The sequence below is a fragment of the Prionailurus bengalensis genome, chromosome A3, assembly GCF_016509475.1.
Source record: "Prionailurus bengalensis isolate Pbe53 chromosome A3, Fcat_Pben_1.1_paternal_pri, whole genome shotgun sequence".
Lineage (NCBI taxonomy): Eukaryota > Metazoa > Chordata > Mammalia > Carnivora > Felidae > Prionailurus > Prionailurus bengalensis.
In genome coordinates this window covers 117,075,385-117,095,697 of record NC_057354.1, presented here as the reverse complement: position 1 = coordinate 117,095,697, position 20,313 = coordinate 117,075,385, and the positions used below count along the sequence as shown (strand labels likewise).

At 47.4% G+C, this 20,313-nt stretch overlaps 1 protein-coding gene across 1 annotated transcript in view; it reads right to left on the bottom strand.

Moving 5' to 3' along the window:
* The window catches only part of LOC122497295 (ALK tyrosine kinase receptor-like), a 145,511-nt gene that overhangs the window by 78,749 nt on the left and 46,449 nt on the right, over positions 1-20,313 (bottom strand). The window contains exons 2-3 of the mRNA XM_043604219.1: positions 8,268-8,399; positions 655-786 (exon numbers count right to left, since the gene is read on the bottom strand). Of these exons, the coding sequence (XP_043460154.1) occupies positions 655-786; positions 8,268-8,379 (244 nt within the window). The 5' untranslated portion in view covers positions 8,380-8,399. The remainder of the gene's footprint in view (positions 1-654; positions 787-8,267; positions 8,400-20,313) is intronic.

Genomic DNA, 20,313 nt, shown 5'->3' with positions numbered 1-20,313 from the left:
TGTGTCTCCAGGTGTGGAGTCAGCTCACCTAGGTGTGGGTGGCCATCTCTTGGATGTGTGGAGGTCCCTGCCCTTCTGGAAGCCAAGCAGAGGCAGGGGGAGGAGAGGCTCTGGCACTGGGAGTGTGGGAGTTGCCAGCTTGAGCTGGGCAAGGATGGTGGGTATGGCTGAGGAAGCTGGGCTCCAGGGAACAGATCAGATGTGGGGCAAAATTCTCAGGGCACAACCCTGGGCCCAATGACATAAAGCCTCCCTGTACCTCAGCCTCCCCATAGAGAGCTATAGTTTTCCTTACCTCTCAGTGAGTTATGCGCCAGACACATAGTAGGTCCTTAACAAACACTTGTTGAATGAATGGATTATTACTATTGTTGCCACTATTCTTCTTATCTTTTAGCTAATCCTTCATCCAGATTCTCATCTTAGGGAACAAAAGGGGAGACTACCTTGTCCTGATTTAATCATTCTGAAGCCTGGGAGGTCTGAAGAGGGAACTGTGTGTGAACACCTCAAGGCAAGCTTTGGGCAGTCACCTGCGCTGGGGTGGGGAGGTCACCCTGCAGGGGTGGAGAGCTCCAGCTTCTCTGGGGTGGTGCCCTAAATCTCTTGTCTGGCCAGATGGGCACCAGGGGGAAGGGAAAAGAGCAGCAGTACCTTGGTGGTCCTGGACCTGGGCATCCTTCAAGGTCCTGACCTGCCACTGGGAGGTGTGGGGTGCGAGCGTGCCCTGCGTCCAGCCACAGAAGCCATCTTCGAAGTTGCAGTAAAACCCAGCAGGGAGTTTACCTGCAACAAGAACACAGGGATATGGTCATTTCCAGGACGGCTAAAAGCAAAATATGCCAATGTCAAGTAAGATGAGTCAGGCATGACCAAAGTATCCTTATCAACAACAGCTCCCTAGCTGGACCCTTGATTCTAATGATACTGATGACAATGAAAAGAAGCCCCAGTCCTTAACTGGTACATGTGAAGGTTTACAACTTTTCTGATCTTCAGAAAATAAAATAGCAGTAAAAAGAAATAATAGTGTGGCAGCATGGGGATAAACCAGTTTTATATGTGAGAGAGGAGAGCTCAGGAATGTTAAACAATCTGACCAAGGTCACACAGCCAGCAGGTAACACAGGATCCCTGGCTCTAGCCCTAAGATCTGCTTCTGAATCTGTGCTCCTTATTCTGATCGAGCACGAATGTTACCCCAGGAGAAGGCACTGGAACAGATTTCTGATGGCAGACACAATGACAAGAATGTGATGGTGGCAGGGGTAGAGTTGGTGGGAGTTGGTTGCGTCCTTCAAGTCACCCCCGTCTGCAGAGACACATATTGCTCAAATTTTCTATTTGTTTCCCTTTCTTTCCCATCCCCCTTCCAGTTAAGGGAAGCCACATGAATAGCTCCAGCCCATGGAATGTGAGCAGAAGTGATGTGTGTCTCTTCTGGATGGAGGCTGTGGAGAGCCCCTGTGCAATTCTTTGGTCTCTCTCTCCCTGCTCAGGTGGCCAAGGGGCATTCCCGTCCCTGAGACCACTGCTGTCAGACAGTGGGGCCTGGGGCCCCAAGAGATCCTGTGGAGCCCCCCGTTTTGGTGCATAGGTACTGTCAATGTTATGTTAGCCCCTGAAATTTAGGAATGGCTTATTACTGCTCTAACCTACCTTATCCCAACCAAGCAATGCCAGCCATGGGGCCTTTTTATATCATCTGTTGACTCAGCATAAAGGGCCCTATTACCCTTTTCTCTATATCAAGCTGACCTCAGGTCCCATTGAAAAGGCCACAATCAGCTTTATGACCATATATTTCCCAGGTGCCCTCAGAAGGAGGAGGAAAGGAGAAGAGGGTCAGAGAGAGCTCACATTCTGTAGCTTGCTCAGAGAATGGCTGCAGGGAAGGCACCCAGTCTGAGGAGCTGGTGGGCCATTTCAGGCTATTCCGATAGCACCAACGGCCCCAGGCCAGGCTGGGGAGAAGCAGCAGGGCTAAGTCTCTGAGCAGGAGGAAAGGCACTCTAGCTGGACCCACTGCTCTCTGTGTCCTTCCTCTGTCTCAGCCTTCCCGGCAATGGCAGGCTGACAAAGAGGGCCCTAACGCTTCCTGGCTGTGACAGCACCTTAGTGAATTATTACTCATTTCCCCCTGATTCTCTGTGCATTTCACACAGAGGCAGAATTATAAATTAAAACCGGCTGTCACTGACTTTGAGCATCTCTTCCCATTTATACCCCCCTGAAGAAATCATTTTCCCCCAAGCCCCGCATGTTCCTCTGATTAAAAATCCAAAAGCTAAGGAGATCTTTCTGTTTTATTTTTTATGCCCCCTCAAGGGACCCCACATCCACTTCTTTTGCAAAAACTAACTGGTAGCTGGAAGTGACCTTCCATGAAGCGTCCTTTACAAGTGTGCTTTCAACCAGGAACCATGATGGAAGATTCTAGCAGGCAATGGCTCCTGGTAGAAGGAGGAGCTGGGTTGAAGCCTTTTACAGCTTATCACTCCCTCCTTCCCCTTTTAGAAGGCAGAGACAGAGAAGTCAGCCCAACTATGGATGTCGATACCTCAATGGTCCTGGGATCTGGATCCCTGGTTCTAGCCCTAACCTGCTGCTTTCTGCTGGTGACTCTAGGCAAGGCACTTCTTTTCCTCAAACACTTAGCTCCCTCATCTGTAAAATAGGGTAATAGTAGTATCTATTTCACAGGGCTGTTTTGAGGGTAAAATAAGGCAGAGTGTGGAATTTTGTAAACAGAGTTGAGCAAATACAGAGCGGTGGTGGCATTACTAGTCATTGTTCACTCCTGGCTCAGGGGACCTTGTCAGAGGATGAACTGACATAGCCAACACTGCCCTGTGGGCAGAAACAGGTCCCTCAGCTGCCTCTCTAGAAATGCCCATGGTAGCTCTGCCTATGTCTTCCACCTGAACAGGAATGAGGAAAGCCATTGGCACTCTCCACCTTCTGGAAGCCCACCCTTGTCCTAGCTTTGCACAGGATCCAGGGTGAGCTGGGATTGGAAGCCGCTTTCTTTATGGCCGATTGAATAAAGAGGAATTAGACAAAATAGTTGGGTCAGTGGATAATTTATGTGACCCTGAAAACCTTGCAGGGTGGGATGGGGTACAGGAGGAGAGGGTTACTGCCACTTGCCAGCACAGCAGGTGTGTGCTCAGGGGGAAGCCACTCCCAAGGAAGCTGGTGGGGTGGGGGACATCAGAACCCTTGATGGATTAGGTCAGGTTTGGGACACTGCTGTCAGGGCCAATGGCTGAGCACAACGTTGGCACACGGAGTTGAGTACGATGGTTTCAACTCCTTTGATGATGCCTTTCTCCTCTCATTCACCCCAAGCACCTACTCAGCGCTTGCCATGCTGTAGGACTGACATACTTATTTGCTGAATACAAGGGGAGTGGATTCAGGCATCTAACCCTTCACTATTCAAAATGTGGCTGAAGGACCAGCCACACCAGCATCACCGGTGAAACTGTTAGAAGTGTGCAATCTCAGGTCCACCACCCCCATCACCACCTACTGAGTCAAAATCTGCATTTTTAATGTTTTCCAGGTGGTTCCTAGGCACCTTGGTGGCTGAGAAGCACTGCCCTATCTGATCCTCTTACTTCACTGGCTGAATGGCCAAGTCAGGCTATGTGGGGGTCAATCAATCAATCCCGCAACATTTGGCAATTATGACACCTGATTCCATTGTAAGAGAGACAAATTGGTAGGGTCACGAAGATGTGGCCTCAGCAGAAGTTACGGGAAGCTGCCAAGTGTAAACTCCAGGCCAAATGACACTACTTCTTTTCCTTCCTGCATGACAGCTCTGTTAACATTTTTGATAAATACGTGTTATACATTTCCATGAAAATATAGAGTCATGGGAAAAAATGCTACAAGAAATACATCATCATATTATGGTTATCTCTGAATGTCTGAGAGGGAGGATTACAGGCAGTAGTTATTTTCTCCTGTGTACTTTTCTAGTTTTTCCAAATATTTTACAACCAACATGTTTTATTTTACAATAAAGAAATAAACTTTGAAAAATTGCTTTTGCCTGTCAGGAAGAGAATCCCCACCAAACAGATGAGATTATTGGTTACGTGAAGGGGAAGTGAGTCAATGACCTATCAGGGGACAAAGTGGAGACACCTGACCCTTTTCTGGGGCATCCCACACCACTGAAGCCATTGTTTGACACACAGGGAACCCTCAACACACCCTTTTACGGGTTCCAGTGTTCCGGGATATCTCACTTGGATCAGCAATGCTTAACTGGAAAGCAGGAAGGAGGATGGCATGTGTTTGTGGTTTGAAGGATGTGGTGTGAATGGACACATTCATGATTGGATGCAGGAGGGCAAGGCACTGCCACCTCCATGTCAGGTCTCCCACTTATCCTGGCTTGAAATGTTGCTCAAGGTTGAGTGTAATAATCTGAATGAAGCTGTGTGTGGACTTCCTTCTGGAGCAAGTGTGGGGAGTTGAGGCTGGGGTTGATGGCATACAACCTACTCCCCCCAACTCCCCCCAAATTCCAGCCATGGCAGGGCATAGTTGACTGCATTGGCTAGAGATTCATGACCCTCATGCAGGTTCCTTAGAACTGGACATTCCCAGCAAGGCTTGGGTGACCAGCTTCCCAGAGAAGACATTCTAACAGGTTCCAGACTACCTGGTAAGGATGAAGTCCTAAATGCATCACAAACATCAAGACATCAGTGGGTGTCATGTTCCAAGTCATATTACAGCGAGGAAATAGGCCCAGAGGGTGAAGATAAATGATCTGAGGCCCCCTCTCCCCCACTTAGAAATGTGGTGGCAGAGCCCTGGACCTTCCCTGACTTTTTCCCTTCCTCCTCTTTTTCCTGGGTAGATACGTAGCTAGTGTTGGGCTTGCATAATCAACCACTGGAAACTCAGATAACAAATGAGTCTGGCTTGCAGTGGTTCACGCTGGCTAACAGCTTCATGGACTTTAGCTTCCTCATCTCTAAGAAGGGTATAGTAGCATCTCATAGGATTGTTCTGAGGACGAAATAAATTCATACATGAAAAGTATCTGGCACCCAGTAAAGGCTCAATAAGTGTTCTTCTTCTTCTTCTTCTTCTTCTTCTTCATCTTCATCTTCATCTCTTCATCTTCATGGGGATGTTTTCTAGAATCAACACTGGTCAATGTGATGGGAAAACTGCAAAAACGCCAGACAAAATGGGACACACCAGAAAGGAAAGAATATTTGCTAAGAGTACTGCCAAGATCAGAGTGGCAAAAAGATCGAAATAACCCTCCTTCTGAATTGAACTTCTGTTCCTAGCAACTGATTTCTGTAGCAAAGAACTCAGTAGGGGTTTCTCCAGGGTGGAACTGTCATTCTGAGAGCTGGTCAGAGCAGCTTTTCAAGTGTGGCTGGAAAGGTCTCTGGGCCTCAGGAACCTGCCCTCCATTCTGGAGCCAGGCTGTCCTCAAGCTTGGAGTTGGCCTTGGAAATCCATTAACAGCAGCCCTAGAATGGTAAGAGAATGCCCTGAGCCTACAGTAATGGGCTGGATCCCACAGGCTCATCACTCTAATCATGGCTCTGTTCCTGACATGCTGTGTGACCCTGAACAAATCAATTACCTTCTCTGTGCTTTCATTTTCCCAATTGTAAACCAGGGCATGGCTGGCCTGACCTGTGTCCCAGCTGGGAAGTGGGAATCAAAAAACTTTAAAAAGGCAAAAGCAAAATCACACAGCTCAGATGCACTGCTGGAAACACTGCAGAGACCAGTAACTAGAGAGACACAGGCAGACCCCTGCCCAGGACAACATGGGTGGGCTGGCTTCATTTTGGTCCACATGTCGAGTGAGAGCTTTGTGAAGAAAGGCCAGGAACAGTGTGGGATAAACAGAGGGCTTACCTGTAAGTCTTTACTGAGTTTTATCTAAACAACCACAATTCCATCATTATTGGAAAACTTCACTGGGAAGTTTTATGTAAAAAGGAAGTTTTTCAAATTGAAAAATGGATTTTCTTTATTGCTTCATTTAAAAGAGAATAAATAAAACCTTTTCTCCCCCAAGGGAAAACCTGTCCTGCAGGTGATATGGGGGATACTGTTAACTTTTTAAAGCTATTTTGCAGGCCACAATGTCTTAGGGCCAGTGCATCTGAGGGGCGAGGCATTTGCTCCTGTGTCTGGGCCCCAGAGTACCCCAGGCATGCATGTGCCACATCCTTTCCCTACTGCAACTCTGTGGCTTCGGTCCTTTCCCCTGTGCTGGGTTTTCAGCAGTCTAAAGACAGGTGCCTGTTATTCATCCCTGCTGTGGGCTCTAGTACATTTTGTAGCTCACAATATATGTGTTTTATAAGTGTTTGTGCTTTCCCTGGCATAAATGTAAAAACCTCTCGAGTGTATACTCGTAACCAGGCAGCTGCCGAGAACACCGGATTCGGGTTGAATGAGCACTGGACTGGGAGTCTAACCCTGCCCCCAGCTATCAGTGAAATCTCAGCAGTTGGCTTTGGTCCATGGAAACCAAGTGTCCTGACTCATTTAGTCATTTGAATCAACAAATAGTGACCACCTATGCTGTGCCAGGAGATACTGGTATGGGGAAGAGAAACAGATCCAATCTGCCCATGGTGAGGGAGAGAGATGTGGAAACCACCTCCAGGAAATGGAATAGGTACACACCCACTAGCATGGCAGAAATGAAAAGACAGATTGCAATAAGTGTCGATGAGGATGTAGAGAAATTAGAAACTTTATACATTACTGGTGGAATGTCACATGGTGTAGCTACCTTGAAAAACAGCCTGGAAGTTCTTTTAAATGTTAAATACAGGGGTGTCCAAGTGGTTCAGTCAGTTAAGCGTCTGACTCTTGATTTCGGCTCAGGTCATGACCTCATGATTCGTTGAGTTCAAGCCTTGCACTGGGTTCTGGGCTGACAGTGCAGAGCCTGCTTGGGATATTGTCTCTTTCTCTCTCTCCCTCCCCTTCTCTCTCTCTCTCTCTCTCTCTCTCTCTCTCTCTCTCTCAAAATAAATAAATAAACTTAAAAAAATGTTAAATACAGAGTTGACCCCGCAATTTACTCCTAGGCATGTACCCAAGAGAAAAGAAAACATCTGTCTATATAAAAATTTGTACAGGAATGTTCAAAGCAGCATAATTCACAACAGCCAGAAAGTAGAAACAACCAAAATACCCATCAACCGATGAATAGATGAACAAAATGTGCTAATAGACATACAATGAAATAGTACTTGGCAGTAAAAAGGAATGAGATCCTTACACGACACAATAAGAACGGGCCTTGAAAACATTATGCTGAGTGAAAGAAGTTAATCACAAAGAATACATATTGTATGATTCCATTTACATGAAATGCCCAGAATAGGCAAATCTATAGAAACAGAAAGTAGATTAGGGGTTGCTTAGGGCTAGCGGCCCCTGGGGGGGAGTAGGGGAGGGGAGATTGGAGGGAAATGAGGAAAGATTGCTAGGGGTTACCTTTGAAGTGATAAAAATGCTCTAAAATTAGATTGTGGTGATGGTTGCACAGCCTTGGGACTATACTAAAAAACACTTATGTGTCCAATTGAAGTGGGTGAGTTGTATGGTATATGAATTGTATTTCTAAAAAGCTGTTAATAAAAAAGAAGGGACACGCAGTGGATGGATGGATACACCAACGGAGGGAGTCGAGAGGAAAAGCCAGCTGTATTTGTTGGCGTGGTACTTGTGGGAGGCATTAGAGGAGGCTTCCCAGAAGGACTGACTCTGGAGGTGACCCAAGGAGGAAGGGGCACTCTGGCCAGGGGTACCGCACGAGCAAAGCCATGGAGATGTGCTGGAGCGGGGAAGGGTTCTGATCCAGCAGGCGCTGGGGCACACGGAAGACCAGGAGGATTGGAGGGCTAGGTGGGTGGTGGAAGATAAGGCCTGAAAAGGGAGGGGAGTCTGGGCACAGGGGGCTCATGTTCCTGAGTTAGGCTTTATCCTGCATACCTTCTCTGTGCCACTAGGATGCTGACAGCATGAGCTACACAGTCTTGTTTGGTTCTTAAATTCTGTGCTCCTGTTTCTAGATGCAGATCTTAGCTCTGTCTCTTGGAGACTGTGTAGCTTTTGGAAGTCGTCACTGATGGCACACAGGTAGCACTGGGTGTAAGGGAGGGTGTCGAAGTTCTCGTGCCTGGGGTGATGGGGGCAGGGGGGTGTAGGTGCGGGCTGGGCTGGGGTGGGGGGCAGCCCCATCTACTCACTGCACAGCTGGCCCTCGTCTTCTCCCTGGGTGCAGTCCTGGTGGAAGTCGCAGGCCTGCCCGAGCTGGAGGACTGTCCCATTCCAGCAGGTGAAGGAACTCTGCAAGGCCATCTTGGAGCCCGGGGATGTTCCTGGAGAGCACACAGAGACACATGCCCCTGGTCAGTTCAGGTGGCGCTGTGGGAAGGCTCAGGGACAGCATCACTCTGCCCTGCCCTTCACATCCCAAGGTCTGGCTGACACGCCCGATCTGGCTACATGCAGGGCCAACCAACACCAGGAGGCCAAGAGGAAGGCAAAGCCCTAACACCCTGCCCCTAAACCCCCACTTTCTAGTGATGGTGAATAGCAGAGTGGGCCTAGGTAGGTCCACATCCCCCCAGCACTCTGGGGTCCTCCACTGCTGGCTTCAGTGTGCCAGGTGGAGAGCCTGTAGTCTCATCTGCACACATACAGCTATACCCATGAGGTCAGGTTTGGGGCATATCTGGTCCAGTGTATCTCCCACAGTTCTTGACTCCAGATGTACCACTGGAGTGGTTCTAGAAACATACAGCACTTTCTGTTGTTGGACCAGCTGTGTGATGCTGAACCTATCTCTCCTCTGTCTGGCCCTCTGTCTCCCCATCTATAAAAGGAGGGATTTTGATGATATTTCTAAGGTCCATTCTGAAATTTTTATATAAATCATAAATCTCATATAAATCATATTATCCAGTGGCAGAAGAGAGAAGGAGCCATTTATAATGAACCTATTAGCAGCTATTTGTTTCTGTGTCAAGAACAATGGGTTATAATAATGAATTAACCTGTGACCCCAGAGAACCAGGGTTAAGTTGGCCTGGACCGGCCTGCCCTGCTAAATGGGGAACTTTGCCTGGAGACCACCTAGCAAGGGCCTGGCTTGTTTTTCTGAGTGTGCCTCCTGCCAGGGAGCTCTTGGTTTGGGGGGATGGGGGCAGGCTTTGGCTCCCGTGGAGATGAGCAGGCAGGGCCAACCCGGGCCGACCCCCCCAAGTCCAGTGGCCTTGCACTCTGTCCTCTTTTCTAGCTCCTTCCGCATAGCAGCTGGTGCCTCAGCAGTCTCCCCACCCCCATCCCACCTGCCTCAATGCTCAGCTGGGTGGGGGTGAGGGTGACCAGGATTCCCACTTGGCTGGGTTCCACAGCCTCTCTGAGCTTCATATATGGGGAGGGGGGGATGTTTCTCCAACCCTGGTTGTGAGCTTAGACTCCCCTTTGTTAAATTTCATTTCAGTGCAACCTCCCAGCTGATTGTGATGTGGTACTCTCCAGGTTAGCTCATTGTTAATATCTAAAATTCCGGGGCGCCTGGGTGGCTCAGTCTGTTAAGCATCCGACTTCGGCTCAGGTCATGATCTCACAGTTCGTGGGTTCGAGCCCTGCGTCGGGCTCTGTGCTGACAGCTCAGAGCCTGGAGCCTGTTTCCGATTCTGTGTCTCCCTCTCTCTCTGCCCCTCCCCCACTTGCACTCTGTCTCTCTCTGTCTCAAAAATAAATAAACATTGGGGCGCCTGGGTGGCGCAGTCGGTTAAGCGTCCGACTTCAGCCAGGTCACGATCTCGCGGTCCGTGAGTTCGAGCCCCGCGTCGGGCTCTGGGCTGATGGCTCAGAGCCTGGAGCCTGTTTCTGATTCTGTGTCTCCCTCTCTCTCTGCCCCTCCCCCGTTCATGCTCTGTCTCTCTCTGTCCCAAAAATAAATAAATGTTGAAAAAAAAATTAAAAAAAAAAACATTAAAAAAATATCTAAAATTCCATGATTTTCTGGTTCATTTCAGTTGCAACTGAAACTAACATCAAGTCCAGCCTGTTTACATCTAGAATCATCTGTGTACTGACTCAGCACATCTGGCTCTGAGAAGAGGCTAGGCATGTCCTCCAGTACCCATTTCCTAAGTGGGGAAACTGAGTCAGGGCAGCTGAGTGACTTCCCTAAAGCTGCTAAGTGGGGTGCGGACCCAGCCTGTCAGACTGCAAAGCTGCTCTCTCCATCTCACAGGCCAGTCCACATAAGGCTTAATTTGTCAGTGGTTGGCACATGGCCACCAACATTCTCAGATGGGCCTCCAGCCTGACTTGGTGTTCTGTGTAACTGTGGGCATGGAAAACACAGGCCCTGCTTCCTTCAGGGGATCACATCCAAACTTTTTTCCCTGCTCTGCAAGGTCCTCTGTGCTCTGGGCCCCAATTTCCTTTCCTGTCTCACTTCTCACTGTCTCTCTGCACAAACCTGTGCTCAAGCCTCATTTGCTGTTCGTTCCATGCAACGTGGCCCTAGAACATGTGTGTGTGGTCCCATCTTCTTCATTAAGTTGTTCGAGCATCTGTGTGCTGTCCCCCCAGCCCTAGCCAGTGCCTGGCCCCTGCGAAGATTTGTGAAAAGCATGCACATTAGATTACCCTGCCTGCAGTAAGCTGAAAAATGACATGCCCCCCCCCCCCAAATAGTCATATCCTAATCCATATCCATATCCATAATCCATATCCGAAACCTGGAATATGTTCCTTTATGTGGCAAAATGGGGATTAAGTTAAGGTTCTCTAGATGGGGAAATTATCCGGATTATCCAGGTATGATCACAAGGGGTCTTAAAAGAAAGCAGCAAGAAAGTCAAAGAAAGAAGCAAAAGATGTGATCATGGAAGCGAGTCTGGAGAAGCGTCAAGAATGGGTCACATGCCAGGGAAGGCAGGCGGCTTCCAGAAGCAGGAAAAGGTGAGACAACCTATTCTTCCTGAGAGAATCCAGAAGGAGCTGGCACTGCCACTAAGCTGATGTTAGCCCAGTGAAACTGATGTCAGACTTCTGCCCATAGAGAATAAAAGGGTGTTATCTTAATGTGGTGGTTTGTTAAAGCAGCCACAGGAAGCTAATATGCCAGCTAAACCCACTGGCTTTAATACTCCAGCTCCAGTCACTGGCTAAGTCAGCTGAGGCCCAGCATGCATGGCTTTAGATCAACTCCTCTGTTCCATAGCTTGTTTTGTGACCTGTGGTTCTCTGGACTAGACATTCTCTGCCTTTCCTCCCCACACAGAAGAAACGCCCCCACTATCCATCCCTGCACCACAAGACAGCCTAAGACAATGTGTCCACCAAATCCCTTACTAATTCCAACCGCAGGGGTTGCGCAATGGAAAGTCTCCCCATCCCAGTTCCCAAAACTCAACAGTGGGATCAAACTAAAAAGGGAATGACAGGAGACACAATGCTCATTTTCAAAGGTAAGGTGCCAAATTCATTTTATAGCCTTAATTCTGCGTATGAATTTTCCACTTGTCAGGCTTGTCATCTTGGAAGCTGAGAAACAGTGCTTCTAGGAGACTGGTGCTGGTCCCCAGAAAGTGCAGTCTCTCTCTCCCCAGGCAAACCTGGAGGAGGGGTGTCCTCCCTGAAGCTTTGACTGGAGGGGATTTTGCTGGGGGTGGCTGTGGACTTTGTCCCAGGAAAAAAGAGCACATAGCAAGGCACCTGCCATCATATATGGCATACCTGCTTCCTGCTAAGGACAGCACCAGGCACTTGACCTGCCTGCGCACTAACCTTACAGCTGCTGGGACAGGGCAGCTCTGTTGTTTCCATTTCATAGGGGGTAGTTCCCAGTTAAGTGAAGGTGAGGCGTGGTGGCCGGCAAATGGCCTCCAGCTGGGTGCTACTCCTGAAAGCAGGCCAGTGTGTTCACTGTAGCTGGCGGGCCCGGCCTGCTGGTGACATGCCTGTCCACTCTGCCCCTCCTTCAGGGCAAAGACTTTTTAGGATGACAGGAAAAATTCTCCTGTCTCGTCTTTGCTTGTTGATTTCTAGTTTCCCAAACATTTTCTTCTTATGCCCTATATGTGACCATTAAATAATTAGGACCTTATTACCCTCACTCTCAGAACTACCAAAGGAAACATAAGCAAAATTAAAAAAAAAACAACATATGGAGCAAACGAAAATTGTGTCATGTTTTATTCCCACCTTATGATTAGGCCTTGCTTTCTCGTTGTGTGTTTTCGTGAACACACGCATGTTTCACATGCCAGTTACTTGTCAATCCCTGAATAGGTCTCATACTTTCTTTTACATTCCTTCATTCAAAAAACATATGCCTATTGTTTAGAGTTTGAAACCAGCGTAAAAATAAACAAAAACAATGCTCAGAATTCCACTACCCAGATGCCATCATTTTTAACATCTTGTTTTTGGCCTATGCTTTCAAAGTGCATATAGTTGTGTCATACGTATACATGCCTTTTTAAAAAAATTTTTTTTTTTAACGTTTATTTATTTTTGAGACAGAGAGAGAGTATGAACGGGGGAGGAGCAGAGAGAGAGGGAGACACAGAATCGGAAGCAGGCTCCAGGCTCTGAGCCATCAGCCCAGAGCCTGACGCGGGGCTCGAACTCACAGACCGTGAGATCGTGACCTGAGCTGAAGTCGGACACTCAACCGACTGAGCCACCCAGGCGCCCCCATATACATGCCTTAAGATAATGAGGGTTATATCACAAGCTTTTCTCAGGGTTTAAAAATTCCCCATAAGAAGACTTTTTAATGACTACAGTCCTGTGTGATATGTACCATCATTTATTTAAACGTTATTCAATGACTGGATTGTTAGACTGTTTATAATAACACTTTGAAGAATATCTTTGAGCATAAACCTTTGCCCGCATTTCAGATTATTTTCATAGGATAGATTCCCAGAAGTGGAATTACTGAATCAAAGAGTATAAACATTTTAAAGGCCCTTGATACATATTGCCAAATTGCTTTCTAGAAGTTAATCCAATTTACACTCTCACCAGCTGTGTTCACACACGCACGCCCCTCTTACTATATCCTGGCCAACCCTGAATATTAGCATGGTTTTTATTTTTAACTCAAAGTATTTCCCTGCTGTTTTATTTGTATTTCTTTGATAGTTAGTGAGCTGGATATTATTCCACATGTTACTAGCTTTATTTTACTCTCAGTGGACTTGCTCACTTCCTTTTGCCAATTTGTCTGTTAGGTTCTTTATGTTTTCCTGTTGAAGTGTAGGAGATTTTTTTTTTTAAGTTTATTTATTTTGAGAGACAGAGAGCTTGAGCAAGGGAAGGGCAGAAAGAGAGGGAGAGAGAGAATCCCAAGCAGGTTCCACACTGTCAGTGCAGAGCCTGATGTGGGGCTCGAACTTACAAACCACAAGATCGTAACCTGAGCAAAATTAAGAGACACTTAACCGATTGAGCCACCAAGGTGCCCAATGTGTATGAGACTATTATTTTTTTATTAAAAGTATTTGTTTAACGTTTATTCATTTTTTGATAGAGACAGAGTGTGAGTGGGGGAGGGGCAGAGAGAGAGAGGGAGACACAGAATCCGAAGCAGACTCCAGGCTCTGAACTGACAGCACAGAGCCCGACGTGGGGCTTGAACCCACAGACTGTGAGATCATGACCTGAGCTGAAGTCGGACGCTCAACTGACTGAGCCACCCAGGCGCCCCTGTATGAGATTATTAATAAGGATGTGAAACAATTGGTTATATGTTTGACAATTTTCCCCCAGTATTCTGTGTGTATTTTTGCTCTGTTTATAATGCACCTTGATATGCAGGAGTTGTAAACTTGGACATAATCCAGAACTATCCATATCTTCCTTGGTGATTGCTTCTTTGCCTTTTAGGCTTCCAGGCTTTCTTCCACATGGTAGGCAGTGAGTGGGTCACCCTTGGTAATCTTTGGGTTGTCCTGCCGTTGCTAAGGCTGCCCTGGCATCTGGGAACATCTTCTGCCGACTCACCATCTTTCAGCAATGGGGATCTAGATATTCCTGGCTCATGTGTGACACTTTCATGGATTGTCCCCTTCTCCCCCTTCCATGAACTATCCTTTCACTTGGGCTTCTATGGCACACCACTTCTTGCTTGAACATGGAGGACATTCTCTTTTTTTTAATTTTATTAAGTTTATTTATTCATTTATGTTGAGAGAGAGAGAGAGAGGGAGAGGGAGAACAGACAGGGAGAGAGAGATAGAGAATCCCAATTAGGCTCTGCACCATCAGCACAGAGCTGGATGCAGAGCTTGAACCCACAAACTGTGAGATCATGACCTGAGCTAAGAGTCGGATGGATGCTTAACTGACTGAGAAATCCAGGTGCCCCTGATGTGATACCTAGCTGTTTGTATGCCTGTCTTTCTCAGCAAACTGTAAGTGACTTGAAGGGAAGTCTTATCTACATGAGTTCCTAACAGTGCCCTCTACAGAGATCTTCCCATCCCAAAGTTTGGAAGTTGAACTGAAACTCTGTATTTTCTGGGGCAGGTATTACTATGTTCATTTTATAGTTGAGAATATGAAGATTCCAAGTGCTTGCATGGCTTGCCAAGAGACTGGACACTTTGTTTTCTATCCTTTGTACTGTGGACACCCCCCTGGGTGATGGGTGTCATCAGGAGCAGTGACAGGGAGTACAGAAGGGCAGGAAGCCAATATCCCTCCCCTTTGAACATAAGCCTCCACAAAGGAGGGGTCCAGTAGCTGGAAGGGAGTTCTGCTTCCACCCTCTAGATGCCCCCGAGTTTATCCCCAGGAACTCTCTGCTGCACAGCCGCAGCCCAGAGAACTGTCTGCTTCAGCCCTGCTTCTATCAACTCCTCCAATCTCCCTCCCCTGGCTGGAGGGTTCCAGCCTCCCTGATAGCTTCCTCCTCTGTACCATGGGGAACTTTATGCCTGTGAGAGATTCAATTAGATGGACGCCTGGTACTCTGATCTCTACTGCCAGCCCAAACTCAAAACTAATGAGGCGCAACAGGAAACAACCGCTCTGTCTTCCCAAGTTCTTTTCTTTATGGGGCCCATAAATTCCAAGGAGGAAAGTACCCTTGGTGAATGGTTTTCATCAAGGGCCCGAGTTTCCTAACAGCATCCCCTCTGTGGCTGTGAAATGGTCGTTTCAACTTGTGGAGTAGGTAGCCCGAGGGCCTGGATGATCACAGCCTGCTCCAGAGCAGTAAGGAAGGAGCTTCCTGATGGCACTTCATGACCGCTTCCGGCCATGGTGTCAGTGATTCCTGGGAACCACTGAAACACCAGTGTCATAATCACAGAAAGATTATGGAGAGCTGAGATCAAGTCACTCTGGGGAGAGTTGGTGCTTAAGGATTTTTGGTTAATAAGGGTCTTCTTTTCTGGGAATGTATTTATTACCTTTGGAAAGGCAGTTCTTTCCAGAATGACATCAAAGGCACTGGAGGTAGTAAATTGTCTACCATTCCCTACCCTTCTATAGCATTTTAACAACTTGCCATGTGCTTTCCTAATCCTTCTTTGTTTGAACCTCATAAACAACTGGCAGAACATTTATTGTTATCCCCATCTGATTAATCAAAAGAATGAGGATTTGAGAGATTAAACAATGTAGAGAGAAATTCTTTTTAATCAGTAAGGTACAACAAAATGCAACTGGTTACTTGCTAGGTGCTTTGCCTAAGGTCTCACAGCTAGTAAATCACAGGGGAAATGCCCATAACTGGGTCACACGATCCCAGGTGGAATCACTCTCCAAGGACTCAGATTCCGTTACCTTCTGGAGCAGCTCTGGGAGTCACTTGGGAAGTTAGAAATACTGTTGATGTTCAGGCCCCATCTGAATCAGTGAAATCAGTCTCTCTGGAGGAGGGTCCCTTGGCCCTGGTGATTTTAGAAGCTTCCCAGGTGATTCTCAAAGGCATAGGGTTGAGAACCACTACCTTGGAGGGCTGGAGGATCTGCCCCTGAGCATCTGCGTGTCTCAGGTAGATCCTTTACCTCCATGGTTCTCCAGCGCCCCCTTGGTACAGTGAGAGTGTAACTTCAAACCCAACCTCCAAGACCCCTTCCATATTTGACATCCTGATTCTGGGGTTCTAGCAATGGTTGTTGGCGGCTCTCTGGCAAAGGTTGATTTGATATAGTTGGTGCCATCTTTATTAATGTCCACCACTTAATGCCTCTCCCCTGAAGCCTGATGCCCTGCTGGGTAGGCATCTTTACTGAGCCACTCACTTGCCCAGCAATCTTCCCTTGGTTGCCTCATGTTGGCTTTTCCTGTCTCAGTCATCTGTCATCTGCACCCTGGAACATCTCTCCTGAAACAGCAAACAGAATGCCACGTTTGCCCATTTATCTCCTCTGTGGATGTAGTAGAAACAAGTTCAGATTTGCATGAGAGACATGTGTGTCCCAGGTCAGGTACATGAGTTGATCTTCTGCACCATGGGGCACTTAGTGAGTTCGCTCCCTGGGAATGACTCCTTTTCCCTAATTGTGCATTCAGAACAGACAGCCATACATGCTCACCTCCTTCAGTTACGTCTTGGAGATTTGATGCCATGGACACAACTCTCCTAACTCAAATTTCTTTTTTAAATGAATGTCAAATTTTAGGGCGCTTAATTAATTTTTAATTAAGGTGATTTATGTGGCATTAAAAAAGGCACATTTGTATCAGCTTTTGGGCCGTCTCCCACCTGCTTGCTCTTGCCTAACCGATGTCACTCGTTAAAGGGCGAAAAATTGAGTGCTGTGTCAGCGAGAAGGGGGTCTTGTTTTTAAATTAAAGAGAAGGGGAGATGATGTGTGGGGAGGAGGCTGGCTTCCAGAGGGCGGGGAGGTCAGGAGTGGGACTGGAGCTGGAGCCCAGGGGTGGAACAAAGCTCCCACCTGCTGGTGGAAACTTCATGTTTTCCAGGACAAGGAGAATCTAGTGCTCAAGGGTAAATAAGCCCAGAGACATGAAAATGGATGGTGACATGATAAGGATGTGGTCAAATAGTGTGCACAGACTAATAGCTGCTGCCACCACGCTGATGTTAATGGGGGTGTTGGAAGGCCTGCGGACTGTGTAAATTAAGCCTGGCAGAGGCCAGTCTTGCTGAGGGCTTTGGGCCTCGTAAATTGTAGTTGGACAACCTCATTAAAGAACTGGCATCTTGGGCTCCTACTCAAAATGCAAACTGGTGAGGAGAGGGCCTGAGTATTGAGGGCCCCAGTGGGCTGGGTAAGAAAGCACCCTGCTGGGAGTCAGGAGAGCTGGTTGGAGGCCTAACTCTGCCACTAGGCCTCAGAGGTCACGAGCATATCACTTCTCTGGGCCTCAGTTTCCTTGTTTGTAGACCCTCTGCAGCCAGCCATTCACATTCACTGTGGGCTTAGGCTACTGCATTGATGGTGTGTCCACAGAGCCTCTGCATCAACATCACAGAGGAACTTGGTAACCATGTTGCTTCCTGGGCCTCACTGCAGACCTACAGACTCAAAATATCTGGGGGTGAGACTTTGGAACCAGCGTTTTCTATAAGCTCTCTGGGTGACAACTGGTACACTAAAGTCTGAGAACCTCTAGGGTTGGAGGAATAAATGGATCTTCAGTTCCTTGTCCCCTGGAGAAATCCGGAGCCTCCCAGCACCACCCATTCTCTCACCATGACAACTTCCTCCTTGGTCCAGGGTTCTTAGGGTTCCCTTCACACCCAGATTCCATTTCTATTATCGTTCCAGCAGGCCCAAGGCATCACTAGCTAGTGGTGTGAACTCTGACACAGTTTATAGGGCCTCTCCCTTCTGTAAGTTGCGGATGCTATCTAATTTACAGGGTTTTTGTGAGGACCAAATGAAACTATATACATAAAATAGTACGTGGGTCTCTTATGAGCTAATTTCAGAGAACAACCCAGGGTGTTGGGGAGAATTGGCCATGGAGGGTGAGTGGGAAGGGGACAATGATGGGGTTGAATAGGCCAAATCTTGGGGTCAGACAATACCTTTGGGAATCCCTCATATCCCACAGTAGAGCTGAACATCTACAGGGCCAGACCCTTCCAACAAAGCAATGACAGAGACAAACCCAATAGTAACCTGCAACACAAATAATAGCTATGAAAAATAATTGCAATGATGAATTTTCAAGATTATTTATCTCTGGAGTCACCCCGCCACCGGAGTTAGCTTTCTGAGCCCAGTTCCCTTTAGGTCCTAATCCTAAATTTTTGCTGGTTTCCATGGCATTCAAACCAAATTGAGGCTTTGCACTCCTGCCACAGCCCACATTCTCAGCTCCACTGTGTTCTTTTGTATCTAGCCAAACACCATGACTCACAGTTTCTTGAACATGCAGCCATGGCTACAACCTTTGTATAACCCTATTCTGGGGTCCAGAATCATCTTCTCTACCTGAGCAATTCCTCCTAACTCAGATGTCACTTTCCCCGATTACTTGTTCATCTTCCCTAAAGAAAGACACTTGCCTCCCCCAGGGGCACGCTGGTAATCGCTCCCTACCTTTAACTGTGCACTCACTTACCCTGTTGGGTGATTATGTCTATGTTGTTAGTTTCTCTCGCTAAATTCTAAATTCTTTGAGGCAGGGGGCCTGTCTTGTTTTTATCTCCCAGAGAGTGCCTGGCACACAGCAAGCACTAATGAATGTATGTTGAAGGAGCGCAGAATAGATCACCAAGTGTAAGTAGAAGAATGGAGTGAGGTGGAATTTTCTTGCATTCTGGAAATTGCTAATTCCTTTAGGTTACACTGTAGACATCTCCCCTACCCTCCTCCCTGCCTCATTCAATTTTTGGTTTATTGAACAAATGTGTTCAGAGCTTCTACAAACAGCTGGCACTGGGGTTAGGAATAGTGAACAGAGGGGAACATGGGTGACCTAGTTTGACAGGTGGGCTGCATGAGTCCTCTCTGGGGAGGTGATATTTGAGCTGACACTGAAGGATCTGAGAGAGTCAGCCATGTAAAAAGGCTGTGGCAGAGCAGGAATGGCAATGCCCAGGGTGGGAGAAGATGCTCATGACTAGAAATAGAGCAAAGGCCAGTGTGGCTTGAACGGTCACAGAGGGTCAGGAGGGCCATGGGGAGGAAGGCAGAGGCCCAACCAGGCAGCACCTTGTGGGCTGAAGGAGCGTGGAGTTTGCTTAGGGAGTTTAGACAAATCTCAAATTGTTTTCCAATAATCTGATTCATTTTTAAAAAGATCATTCTGAGCAATTTAGAGAGAATGGCTTGGAGAGGCAACAGAACTGGGAAAACCAGTTTGTAGGCTGTGGAAACCGCCCAAGCAAGTGATGAAGGCAGCATGTGTGACCCTGGTGACAGTCCTGGAGCTGGAAAGAATTGAGTGTTGTGAGTTTCATGTTGGAGGTGACCCTGGCAGAGCCGGCCAATGGTCTGGAGGTGAGGGGGAGACAGGGACACCAGGGACAGCACTAGGAATGAACTACGGCTGCCATATGACATGACAGAGCCACTGAGGGTTTGTTTCAAAATCCCAATTCCTCAGACAAAGTCAGTCTCTGTATAAACTTAAGGAGAAACACAAAGATTTGTGTAGGCCAGAAGAAAGCAGACTGTGTTTTGTTTTCATGGCTGAGCTCTCTTAAGAAATTAAAAAATTTCTCATCCCTTTGTACCCTCAACAGGCCCTTGATTTTGTTGCCTGGACCTTTCCCCAAGGTTTCTCTATGCGACATTTATCTTCATTGCTTTGCTGAAAAGACCCAGCAATAATTTTATTTTTAATATTATAAATGACCTCTGTGCACATTTACCATTAATCTCCCTGAAAAGCGGTGATATTTAACCATTCTGCACCACAGCACCCCATATAATATGTCGTTTTCTCCTCTTGTTTGTTCAGTAAGCAGTGAACAATTCCAGTAGCGCCTTGGAGAATTAGTACTAATCACAAACAAATTATAGCTACAACTGAGACCACAGGAGGGACTGTGCAGTAGAGAAAGCTGTTTGGAATGGAGAGCAGAGGTGAGTAGGGATCATTCGCACCGTGGGGTGTGGACAGGAGGACTGATCAGGTAGAACAGCCTCCTGAGGCAACAACTCCAGTGAAGGGGGCTGGGTGGATCCAGCCCCTTGAAGATGGGAGGTCACCTTGCTTCCATTCGATCCGTGGAAGCTGTGGTAGAAGGAATGGCTGATTGATGAAGAGACAAGAGAGCCACTGGGTGCTGATGCAGATATCAATCATGTTAATAACAACTACCAC